The sequence below is a fragment of the Lycorma delicatula genome, chromosome 7 (genome assembly GCF_047948215.1).
Source record: "Lycorma delicatula isolate Av1 chromosome 7, ASM4794821v1, whole genome shotgun sequence".
NCBI lineage: Eukaryota > Metazoa > Arthropoda > Insecta > Hemiptera > Fulgoridae > Lycorma > Lycorma delicatula.
The window spans coordinates 31,421,822-31,435,363 of NC_134461.1; the positions used below are offsets into that span (position 1 = coordinate 31,421,822).

The window sequence follows — 13,542 nt, forward strand, 5'->3', positions numbered from 1 at the left end:
ATTTCACTAATTTAGAAATACCTTCTTCATAAAATTCAGGCACCTGGGTACCTAACAAACCTTTCACAGCATTTTGAAGTTTGTGCTGCAGTGCAAGCCATTTTTTTATGTGAGTGAAGAGATGAAAATCACTTGGCGCCAAGTCCAGTCTGTAAGGGGATGATCAAAAATGTCCCCAATGGAATTGATTCAGAAGTTCTTGAGTTCTTGGAGCACTGTGAGGACAAGCGTTGTCATGCAAAAAAAAAATAACACCGGATGACAGCCTACCACAATGTTTATTTTCAATGGCTAACCTAAGTTTCTTCAGTTTCACAGTAGACTGCTGAAGTAGCTGCTTGCATGGCAGCACTTCGATGACGACGACAAACTTCAAAATGCCATAAAACCCGGGTGCCTGAATTTTATGAAGAAGGTATTTGTAAATTAGTAAAACCTATGACAGATGCTTGAATTTAAGTGGCAACTATGTTGAAAAATAGTTAAAAAGATGTAGTTTTAAGTTGTATATAATAAAATATCTTTATCTAGCAGGTTTTTTATTTATAGCCAAACAAAGGTTACTTTCTGAACCGCCCTTATATATACTCAAAAATATTCTTACAGAACTTGGAGAATGTATTCAGTGACAACAAAACTAAAATCTGTAGAGAGAAGGGTATAAAATAAAGTGCTTGTAAAATAACTAAACGAAAAGCATGTAAAATTTAATTCTTTATACAAATTAAGTAATGAACTTCTTTAACCTGAACTTATCTTGAAAAACATGACAAAGCACAAAATATATTGAAAGCTAAATTAAATAAATACCATTACAGCAAGCCATTTGATGCATCACGAGAAACCATAGCACAATGATTTAACGCTATGTATAAATATTTAAATAAATTCATATACAGTTTTCAATGACACCTTCACAAAGTAAATAGTTTTAGAGAAGTTTTTTATTACGCTTTAAGTAATTAACTGAAATAATTTCAAACAATGAATGTAGTACATCAAGTTATAATGTTTCTTTTTTCTTCTTAGATTTGTTTGTTTTTTTGTTATTTTTATTTTATTGTTGTATTATTTTTATATATCACTTTGTTTTAGTAAAATACTAATAATAAATTAATCACAAAGAAGATTATTAACAGTAAGTAGAATTCACCAGTTGAGAGACTTGTTTTGATTTTGCTGAATTTCTTCAGTCTTGTTTTTTAATTTAATTAGCATTGTATCTTTCTTTTCTAAATAATCTTTCAATTTTAAACTTATTTATCCTACTACCACTAAATTAATTAAACTTAGTTTCCATGATCTATTACTGATTCCTTTTAACCCTTCTAGTAAAAATTGATCTAAGTTCATTATTTCAAATTTTTCCACTCGCCTTAAATTTCAATATTCTTCTTTAGTTTACGGTTCAAAATCCGCTACTTTTAACTTTTTCTTCCAGCTTTATTATTTTTTGATTTTTCATTGCTTATACCTCTACGTTTATTCAAATGTTAAACAAAATCTTTTTAGTTCATAATTTTATGTTTGACACTATTAAATTTATACGCTTTTCCTTACTTTCCTTTATAGTCCTTGTATGTTGTATTAATTCAAAACATTTATATGTAAATACTAATAAAAATTGAAATTGCAATGATATACATAACAAAAGGTGCCTCTTAGTTGGTGAATTCTGTTCACTTAATTGGTGATTCATTTATTTTTAATACTAGTAATAAAAAATGCAGTTGATTTTTTTAAAAAAATAATTACAAGTTATTATTATTTATTTTATTTTTGTTTTTATAGACTGGTGTTTATTCTAATACGGTTGTACTACAACATCATAGTGTTGTAATGACTAAAGCAGATAAAATATATAAAGTTAAATGTACTTACGATATGTCCTCAAAGAACATTACATTCGGAATGATGCCTATCAGGTTTGCAGTTTTTATTTAAAAATGTTTTTTTATATTAGAAAAATTTTTTAAAAATTGTATTGTATAAAGAGAACACTTCATTTTTTAAATATTTTTAATAAATTACATTTTTTTTTAATCTTTAAATCTTCAAAATACATTTTGAAGATGAGATTTTTCTTGATTCTAAACTTCAAGTGACTTCAAAAGTCACTCATTTGGACTATATAAAATGTGCTTTGTTTTTTTAAAAGGATATTTTAAAAGTAATTTTTATGTTCATATAACTATAAAAAATATAATTTTTTTAGCCATATAATTGAAAATATATGAGTAATTCTGTTTTTATATTTGTCATTAAAAAGAGAGAACAAACTACATAATATATGTACTTGTACATTGTGCATATGTATATCATATAAAACATTTGTAATAATCTATACATTGCACAAAAAAATGTTAATTAAAAAACAATTAGTTTACTTATAATTTGTTGGCAGCAGTTTTACATTAACCATTGTTAATGAATCAAAATCCAAAATATCAGTTTATATTTTCAATTAATATGCATTCCATGATTTTCTGCTGAAGTAAACTATTATATACATGTTTTCTTTTTTTCATTTTGTAGCCATACTACTATAACTTTTTTAAACAATTAACTGAAATTGCATCAGTGAAAAGAAAATAAAAAATTGTATAAATTTAAAAAAGTGTTCAGATTATTAATTTAAAAAAATTGATAATTGTTTAATAGACAATAAATTTGAATCTCTTAATTTTTGTTTTATCTGTCTTACTTCTTTTGAAATGAGTTTCTTCTGTGTATCAGAGTAATGTTCAAAATTTTTGTTTCTAAATAAAGATTTGACAAGAATTTTGGTAATCAGCGCACACTCTGCATTCTTGACTAAATTGTGTATTACTTCTGATGAAGTTTGAAGCTTCAAGATAGATGTGATTGTTCTTTATTGAAATAATCTTTTTGTTGACTTTAAGATCTTGAAGTATTTGGATTTTTAGTTTTTTATTTATACTTTTTACGTAAAATTATAAAAATTAGCAATTAAACCTAACTTATATATTAAAATTATTTTTAACAGCGTTTTTAAGCATGTACAATGCTTTGATAAACTAACCTGTTAGACTTAAGAAAACTAACTAGAAATCTATTTTTATTGTTTATTTAAAATAAAGTGTTCTTTCTTTCAACAAATTAGTTTAAAAATTTAGCTTAACATTTAGATTTATACTACTACAAATCTTGATATCAAAATTGTTGTTTACAAGGTCACTTTTATTCATTATACAGAGTGGCACATAATAAGTTGATACATTTGAATTTTGGATTACATATTTATTTTTAAATTCAGTATGATAACAATTTTACATACAAATTACAGTGTATGTGGAGAAATCTTTTACTGCATGCCAATATGGCGGTTGTTAGGTCTAATAACCTCTTTAAAGCAAGCATATCCGTTTCTGATGATTCTGCTACACAAGTTCTCTTGAATCTTTTTACACAGATGTATCCATGCACACATTTCCATAAGATCTATAGGTCTTAACAAGAAAAGTTTTTCTTTTAAATATTACCATAACAAAAGTGACAAGGATTTAAAAACAGGGTTAAAGGTGGCCAAAAGAAACCTCCATTGTAGGCCTGAATAGCAATTTGAAATCATACAATTACTAAAAACTGAAACTTGAGGGGTTGCACCATTGAGGGGTTGCAAGCAGTTTGGGTAGAAAATCATTCTCTAACATATCCAAATAGCGTTTAGCGTTGAGCAAAAACACAGGCCCTATCAATCCCTGACTGCATAAAGCTGCCGAAACAGTACTTAGGCTCATGTTGTTTTTCATGCACGATTTGTGGTTTTGTCATTGCCCAAAAGTTTATATTGTTAACAAATCCATCAATATGAAAATAAGCCTCATCTGAAAACCAGGGGTTGAACAGAACATCATCTATCTCTTCTGACCATTGTACAAGCTCAATTCTTTTTTGAACATTAGATTGTCTTAACTTATGCAGGACAGCCCACTGAGCTGGTCTAGTAGTGAACTTGTCATCTCAAATTAGCTGATTTTGAAGTCAAGAGTTCTAAGATTCAAGAGTTACTTTTATTCAGATTTGAATACCAGATCATGGATACCAATGTTCTTTGGTGGTTGGGTTTTAAATTAACCACACTTCTCAGGAGTGGTCGACCTCAGACTGTATAAGACTTTCTTTCTTTTTCCTGTTTAGAGGTAACTACTGTTCAGATAATACTTCAGAGGATGAATGAGGATGATATATATGAGTGTAAATGAAGTGTAATCTTGTACAGTCTCTTCCTGAGATGTGTGGTTAATTGAAAACCCAACCACCAAAAAACACCGGTATCCACGACCTACTATTCAAATCCATGTACTGACTTTACTAGGACTTGAACGCTGGAACTCTCGACTTCTAAATCAGCTGATTTGGGAAGACGCATTCACCACTAGACAATCCCGGTTGTTACACTGTACAAGACTACATTTCATTTACATTCATACATATCATCGTCATTCATCCTCTGAAGTAATACCTTACGATGGTTCCGGAGACTAAACAGGAAAAAAATACGCAAGCAGGACAGTGAATTTGTATGGAAACATCTTGAGATCACGTGTAACATTCTTTGCACTCTACAATAAGATATTCCCATTTCTCTTGAAGCTCACCGTGACTACATTTTCCCAGACTGTGTTGCATGGCAACTCAGAGTGCTTTGATATTTTCTGGAGAATAAACAGAAGCAGCTTTAGGTAGTTCCTCTTCTTTTATGCTACCTTCTTCTCAAATTTACAGTATAAATGGAGAATGGTGTGGAGTTCATAGAGTGTTAAAATGAGCTTGAAATTGTGCTTAGTCACTGTAATACTTTTTATTCAGCATAAAGAAGCACAACTTTAGCATGTTGTGAATTAGAAAAACAGCTGTGATCGGCCATAGCTCAAGAATAACTGTGTTGCAGAATCAGAAGTGAATAAGAGCTACATCTATTGGTATTTTTTAACAAATAGGTATTATGCGTGCACAATATGAACACCAGGTAAAAAACATTTAATTACAATCAACTTTATAAATGTGTCAACTTATCATGTACCATTGTGTATTAAGAGTAAAAAGAATTAAAATTTTTATTTTATATTTGAAAGCAAAAGATGTGTAATGTTTCAAAAAATTGTTGACTAAATGAGCTTATTGTATCTATGAGTTTACTTTTATTTTTTATATAATTGTAAAAAATCACTGTAAAGATTTATGTAAAGATTTTACATAAAATTATCAACAAACACTTATAATTATTATTGCTCTTTTAATTTAAAAAATATTTATTATTTATTTCATAATTATCTGTTTATTCAGAGATCCAGAAATGATCAGTATTACTTCAGCTCCTGAAGCTCCACCACCTCGTATTCGTATCTTGGATACACGAAGCAGAGAAGTTGAGACTGTACGAATTGGAGATAAATTAACATTCAGAATTGAAATACCAGAAGACAGTAAGTGTATATTTTTTAAATTATTTATTTAACTAATATTAAACTCTGCACTATACTTAAGGGGCTTTTTTTAAAGAAGTACTAATGTATTAATTAATATTGTTGTAAAAGAAGAATCCTGAGTTTAACAAGCCATAAAAAAAATATATTATTCAGTAACCATATTAACTACTTCTACCATTTAATTATTTCAGATTTTTGAAATTTTACAAATTGAAATGCACAGAATTACAATGTAGAGTGAATTATCATATTAGAACTCACCAGAAACATTTCTTAACTTTGTTTAGGTAGGGATATAATGGAATTTCATTAAATTATAAGGGGTTGATGTTACTGATGATCATGTGTGAATGAGTGTAGTAATATGTAGTTGTATAATATCTAATATGTAGTGTAATATTGTAGTTAACAAATGTAATTTCCAATTTTTAGAATTGTATTGTTTTTTGTAAAGTATATATAAAATAAAAAAATACTTGTTAAAATACTTTATTGAATTTTTCAATTTTAATGGATAAACAACTTAGCATTTGAGTGGCAATCTATTTATTTTACCATTGACAATCTTCTTTTATAATACTTATTTAGCCATTCTGTTAAATTAGCTGCTGTTAATATTGAATGTTTGGTGTGATCAATATCTTTGTTAAAATACTAAGACCATACTGCTCTATATTTAAGAAATGATCATTTTTAACTTAAATTTACAATTAATATTTTCATACATTAAATAGTTTTTGGTAATGATTTTATTACTCTTATATTTTACTGTTAAATATTCTAGCATATTCAGACTAATAACGTTTTTTGTAAACATTAATAAAATTTCATATGCTTGTATTTTTTGAGCAAAAATCCACTCAATTGTTTTTCTTTAGTTCATATTTAATAACATATAGATCTATTTATTATGAATACAGTTTAGTATCTGTGATAAAAGAAATGCCAAAATTAAGATCAATTTTGAAATCAAATATTTCCAAATTCTCTAAGTATTAAGCTTCGGTACTTTTATATTACAGATAATTAAAAAACATGGCCATATTAGAAATGACACTTCTCAACCAATTTTTTCTTTTTTTTTTTAATGAAAAAATTCAAGGTTTTTTCTTATATAGCCCTATACAAATTAATCAATGAAATCTGAATGGCTATAATTCTTGATTTAATTTTATTCATTAGAAATACTGTACCAAAGTCTGATTCAGGTATCAAACTAAATTAAATTAACCATTTGAGCCTAATTCAAGTACCAGCACCTAGATTATTAGTTTAACTTTAAAAAATTAGTAACAGTGGTTTTTTTTTAACCAAAAATTTTTTTTCCAGCTCCATATGGAATATTTGCTAGAAGTTGTGTGGCAATGGCTAAAGATTCTAAAAGCACATTCCAAATTATTGACGATGAAGGGTAAGTGAATTTTTATATTGTACAATATTTATTTATATTTGTTTCATTGCCTTATTAATAATAAGAGGGTTATTCTAAAATTGATTTCAAATTTTCTGGTAAAAAATGACAAAAAAAATGTTTTGTTTATTTGTAAATTATACACAATTAACTTGAGGTCTGTTCGGAAAGTAACCTAACATTTTTAATTATGCGCCAATGTAGATATTTAGTGACATGTGGTTGGCAGCATTATATTCCGCATAACCTTCTCTGTAATCACATGTTCTTTGATTGTTGATATCCCATTTTTTTCATATTGTTATTTGAGTGCTACATGTTTAATTGTTGGTAGCAATTTTTTTAATGTTTGATTTTCGGGAGCAACAGTACAATGTACAGTTTTGGGTGAAACTGTAGAAAACTTTCACAGAAACATTTCAACTTTGAAACAAGCTTACGGAGATGATACTGTGGGTCGTGCATTACGTTACGGATGGTTTCCATGATTTAAAAGTGGTCTTCTGTCAGTTGAAGATAACCTTTGACCAGGAAGGCCTTTGACTTCAACTTATGACACCCATGATCAGAAAATCAACGATCTGATGTGTGCAAATCATCACTGATTGACTGTCAGAGAACTAGCATCTCAATTGGATTATGCCATAACATTTTGACTGAAAAATTGAACATGCATCAAGCTGCAGCAAAGTTTGTTTCTCATTTGATGACCAAACAGCCAAAAGAACATCAGGTGGACATTTGTCAGCAACTTCTTGAACAAGCCGATGATGACGAAACATTCACTTAATGAATCATAATGGGAGACAAAAACTGGGTTTACGGCTACAAAATTGAGACAAAAATTCAATCACAATAGATTGCCAAAGGATCTTCATGCCCTAAGAAAGCATATCAGTCTCGATCCATTGTCAAAATGATGCTTTTTTTTATTTTAATGGATTTGTGCATTTTGAATTCTTACCCCAAGGTGAAACTATGAACCTTGCATAATATCAACACATTCTGCAACAGTTACATGAAAAAATCCACAAAAAGAGACCGGAGTTGTGGAAAGACAATTCATGGTTCCTTCAGCATGACAATGCACGTCCACACACTCAGCTTTGTCAGTTTTGTTCCAAAAATCAGATGACTGTCTTCCCTCAGCCTCCCTACTTGCCAGACCTGGATCCTTGCAATTTTTTCTCATTTCCAAAATTAAAATCAGTGATGAAAGGACGCCATTTTGAGACTATTGATGACATTAAAGCAAATTCATCATGGATCTTAAAGACCACTTCAGATGAAGCTACCCAGGATTGCTTCACAAAGTAGAAAGACCGCTGGGAAAAGCGTGTGAATAGGGATGGGAAGTGCTTAGAAGGGGAGAAGGACCAATAATACATAAAATTAATAATAAAGATTAAAAAAATAAAGTTCAGTCATTTTCTCAATAGATCTCAAATCATTCACTTTACTTCTTCGTATATTACCACCCTTATTCAGCACTTGTATATATCAGCTTTTGAAAAAAAAACTCTTATTATGACAAAAAATCGGTTGACAATAAACTCTGGTTCCAAGGTACCCAGCCAGCTTTTAAACTTATCCATGAGTTCGATATTATTTCTAAACACTGCATTATAAATTTCATTACTTAGCACTGAATCAGTGATGTAGAAGGATGCTAAAGCGTTGCCTTCCTAAACAACTCACGTAAAAACTTACCTGCAAAGTGGAGTCTGCAATGTCATAATTAGAAATAACATCTTTCATGATCAACTTTTTTTGTTAATTTCAGTTTATTAAGTTTCTTCTGCATTTCATAATAAACCTCTGACATTTTCCATTCTAGGATTCATGAATTTTGTAAAAAAATTACCTTGATGTCCCAAAACACCATAATCACTTTACGGTCTGATTATACCTGTTGGAGTTATTTGAACATGCATGCATCTACTGTTTGGGACATCATTTGGTCTCTTCATTGATGAATTTGATGTATATCTCATTTCCACTCAATTAACTTAACTTATCCATTCAAGATTTATTGCTAATATGAATCCTGAGTTAGAAAATGTTGAAAAGGCAATCTTCTCTTAGACAAAGAGAAATTGTAAAGTAATGTATATTCCAAAATCTTTGAGAAAATAAAATGAACCTAATAAAACACATAGATACTAAATGATAGATTCGCTTACATTAACTTACATTGGCAACATATATGTTTTTCTAATTAAAATTATAAAAAAGCTAATGAAATTCTATACAATGTAATGTTGGATATTTAATTATTTTTCTGTTTACAGATGTCCAGTTGACCCAAGTATCTTCCCAGCATTTACTCCAGACGGAAATGCTCTTCAATCTGTATATGAAGCTTTTAGATTCACTGAATCATACGGTGTAATATTCCAGTGTAATGTTAAATACTGCCTTGGTCCATGTGAGCCAGTGAGTTCATTATATTATTTTATAGTATATTTTTTAATAAATTATTACTGGTTTCTTTCAACATATCAGTCATCATTGTATTATAGTCATTAATAAAAATGCTTGTGATTTTTGTGAAGATTCACTTATTTCAAAACTTGAAAGAAAAGTGAAGTTGTATTTGAAAAAATGAAGTGTAGTCTTGTACAGTCTCAGTTCAGCCATTCCTGAGATGTGTGGTTAATTGAAATCCAACCACCAAAGAACACTGGTATCTATGATCTAGTATTCAAATCCAAATAAAAGTAACTGTCTTTACTAGGACTTGAACGCTGGAACTCTTGACTTCCAAATCAGCTGATTTGGGAAGATATGTTCACCACTAGACCAACCTGGGGGTTAGAATACATGCACTATATCTTTCTCTTTCTAGTGGCTTATAAAATGGTTTCTGTAACATTAAAGTATGTATAATCATGTTTAAAATTTAGTTTTCATTCTACAAAAGAAAAAAAAAGTTAAATTATTTATTCTTTTTTTACTGTCTAGATAATAAAAAATTAATGTAACATTTTTAATATTAAAATTATATTTCTTATTATCTAAACAACTCTTCAGATGATGTTTTATAGAGCAATAGTGATACAGATTTAGATCAAATGATTTAACAAAAAAAAGTGTAGACCAAACAGCAATAAATTTCAAACAGACCTATCAAATATAGTTGAAAGGTCTAAATTTTTTACAAGATAGTTAGGTAGTAAATATAATAAAAGTTGGCAAAAGTAAATCAGTCCTGCAGATTGTATGATGTAAGATTAAAATTTACTAAAGTAAAATGAGATTTGCATAATTCAAAAGTTACAAGGTTATTCTGCCAAAAGATAGCACTTATATTCAAAGAATTGTTAACACAGTAAGACACAGTTTTTAAAAATTGAGTATATAAATGTATTTACAATTTCAACTAATTATGGTGTTACTGGTAGTTTTCATTTATTAAAATGATTTGGAAAATTTCTTTCAGCATTACTCAATTATTCATAAAATAAATTACCAATAATTTGTTAATTTGTATATGATTAACTCAATAACACTGATTCAAAATTTCTATGTACCATTACATAGCATTATGTTAGGTATTATTTGATTGAAAGCTGTCATTACTGTTTTTAATATTCAAGTTCTTATGATTTAGAGATTTAATTGATTAATTTAAACTTAAATACCATTTTAAATATAACATAGTTCTGCAATTAACAAAAACTGTATTAATACATATATTATATAATACATAATGCTGTTACTGCAGAATAGTGTAACAAGGGAACAGGCATTATGACTTAATGATGTCTTTTATCTAAACCTCAGGAGCAATAACAGAAGAACAATGCCTATGAAATAATAATGTGAAATATTCATTGATTCAATCTCTACATTAACAACAAAAACTTAATGCTTTATGAGCTTTATGCTTATGAAATATTGGTTTTTTTATTGTTCTTTTGCTCTACCTCCCTTCAGTCTAAATATTTTTCAGAAAAATGTTTGAAGTTTATACTTCATATATAGAGCTACCAAGAACTGTCTACAATTTTTTTAAATTACAGATCCCTGACCTAAAATGAAAAAAACATTTTTTTTTAATTTCTCTTTTTCTTATTTTAGCCTTTATTAAAGGGGTTGTTAGATTTAGAGAAAACTTTAAGCAAATTGTTAATCTTAACCTACATATGAATATTTTTTAGAAAAAGTTTTCTTAAAACCTATTTCTGACCTATAAAAAATATATATTTTGTTTTTTTTGTTTTTGGCAATAGTTTGTATTATTAATAGCTGGGAAAGTCATGCAGTACTTCGCTAGTTTTTTAAGCTATTAGAAAAAATAATTTATGTTATTTAATTGTTAAATTAGATCAGTAATTAAACATTAATTTATTATTTAGGCTGTTTGTGAATGGGGACGAGAATCAGTTGAATCATGGGGTCGCCGAAAGAGATCAGCCACAGCCAATAATGATAATTCATCAAACAGTGAGGAAGATATGACACTTAGTCAAGAAATACTTGTACTTGATTTTGGAGATGAGAAACAATCACAGTATCTCAAATCAAATGAAGCTCTGTTCTCAGAATTTGATAAAGGTAATTATTTGTTTTCTTTAATTTATTTTCTTCTTTGTGTTATCTGTAAAATTGACTAATTATTATCATTAACTGAATAATTGAATCTTTAATTCACAGTACTAATGGAATAATAATTATCTAATAGAACACATAAATCTTCTTGTAATGATGGATGGTGCTTTATTCATATCCTCCTAAAAAAGAAAAAACTAAAGTACATCCAAAAACTCAGAATACATATACAAATATGTATACGCAATATAATATGTATTGTGTATACAATGTATACACAATACATATTTACAAGCTCTTATATACTTTTGTAACTTTTCCCCATAGTGATTTACTACATAAGGCAATGAAATTGATTAGAAAAAAAACCTGATTGAATTAAATTTCATTTTTAAAATGCTAATGCATTTAGCAGATAATCATCAACAATGTGTTCCTTAAATAAAGATTGCTATACTGCATGTGAACTTAAAACTGATTTTCCAATAGATTTTTTGGTTTGTATCTTGGAGAAATCAGCTATGTTCTTCATTTATTACATCAATAGATATTTATTATATACTATAGATTTGGAACCCTAATGATTCAAATGTAATGGGCTCATACTTTCTCCTGTTCATCTTTGTGTTTTTATTTTGCTTTTATCATGTATTACAGGCTTTTTATATTTTTGCATTTTTGGGTTATTAGTTTTTAATTAATTTTTAATTGTCCGTGTTTAACATTTATTTTTTATAATAAATATATTGTTTCTGGGCAATAATAACATGAAAGCTTTGTTTGCCCAGAAAAAAAGTCCTGATTATCTTACGTTTCAATTTTCAAGTGTTTCCACCTTCAGGTCCTAATTTTTATGTAGTTACAATTTTCAAATGTGTAGTACTTTTTGGTTTCTCTCTTAGATCATTTAAAATAATATTAAAGAGCTCCAAGTGTAGAAGTCAAGCAATACAAATTTAAATGATACATTTTCAGAAAATGCATTATTTAATCAATGTCTAATAACAAATTATGTTGAACAAAAATATTGCTGTGAAATAATTAAATTGTATCTCTAGAGTGCACTGTAGTTGTTTCTGTTTATTATTTTTCTGTCAAAGTTGTTACTATTTCCATCCTATAACTACTATATTTGCAACTATGTACATATATATTTTTAAACTGAATTTTAATTTATTTTTTCAGATAAAACAGTGACAATAGTCGAACCTTGTCCAACGAAGACATCAGTCCTTGCATTAGGCGTAACATGTGCTTTACTTATACTTATATACATTACGACTATATTCAGTTATTATATGAAAAAATGGATGACACCGAGAAAAATGATGGCCTAATGTGAAGAAGGAATAAGGTTATGATAATAATGATAAATCATAGTTTTCCATGTAATGGTGCGTTGTGCGTGTTAGTAAAATATAATTTGTTTTGTGTGATCAATTTGAATGAAATTACAATTAACTCAAAATTAAAAAAAAAAGAAAAAAAATGGATATTGTGAGAGAGCTCAAACCCGTGATGATTTTGATGTTGATTATAATGATAATTTATTAATAATGATGCAGTGACATACTTGTGATGTGATGTGATTTGTGACCAGAGAAGGATTTAATAATTATATACTGCACATTATGCCATGTTACAACAAGCTCTGCTTTACTGACTATCAATAAGCGACCTTGTTGTAACATTTTCTTTTTTTTTTTTGTTAATACAGCCATATAATGCTGTTTTAGAATATTGTTTACATTGAAGATGCGATACTTAAAAAAATATACATATACATGTGTAGGCTATATAATTTTCAATTTTTTTTTTTAATATTAGTTTTGTATTAATTTTAATTATTATATGCATGAAATAATATTAATGTATATATTTATATATATAAACGTATTATTTAGGTTAAATAATTTATTAATATTTAAGTAACATTTAATTTTATTATTTTAATTTATTTATTACTTAAAGTATTGCCTCTTCATTGTAAACTGAATAAAGAAACAAATAATTATATATTTGTCAACTCTAGGAACAGTAATTAAAAAAAATATATATAGTTTAAAGTTTTTATATTAATTAATTTCTATCTTATTTCAGTATTATTTATTTATATTAGGCTAT

The 13,542-nt window shown here is 27.9% G+C and overlaps 1 protein-coding gene across 1 annotated transcript in view; it reads left to right on the forward strand.

Annotated features, from left to right (window-relative positions):
* Positions 1–13,038, forward strand: part of tyn (trynity) — a 36,152-nt gene extending 23,114 nt beyond the window's left edge. The window contains exons 10-15 of the mRNA XM_075371389.1: positions 1,792–1,925; positions 5,311–5,450; positions 6,783–6,864; positions 9,156–9,300; positions 11,226–11,424; positions 12,604–13,038. Coding sequence (XP_075227504.1) covers positions 1,792–1,925; positions 5,311–5,450; positions 6,783–6,864; positions 9,156–9,300; positions 11,226–11,424; positions 12,604–12,755 — 852 coding nt within the window. The 3' untranslated portion in view covers positions 12,756–13,038. The remainder of the gene's footprint in view (positions 1–1,791; positions 1,926–5,310; positions 5,451–6,782; positions 6,865–9,155; positions 9,301–11,225; positions 11,425–12,603) is intronic.
* The last annotated feature ends 504 nt before the right edge of the window (positions 13,039–13,542 follow it).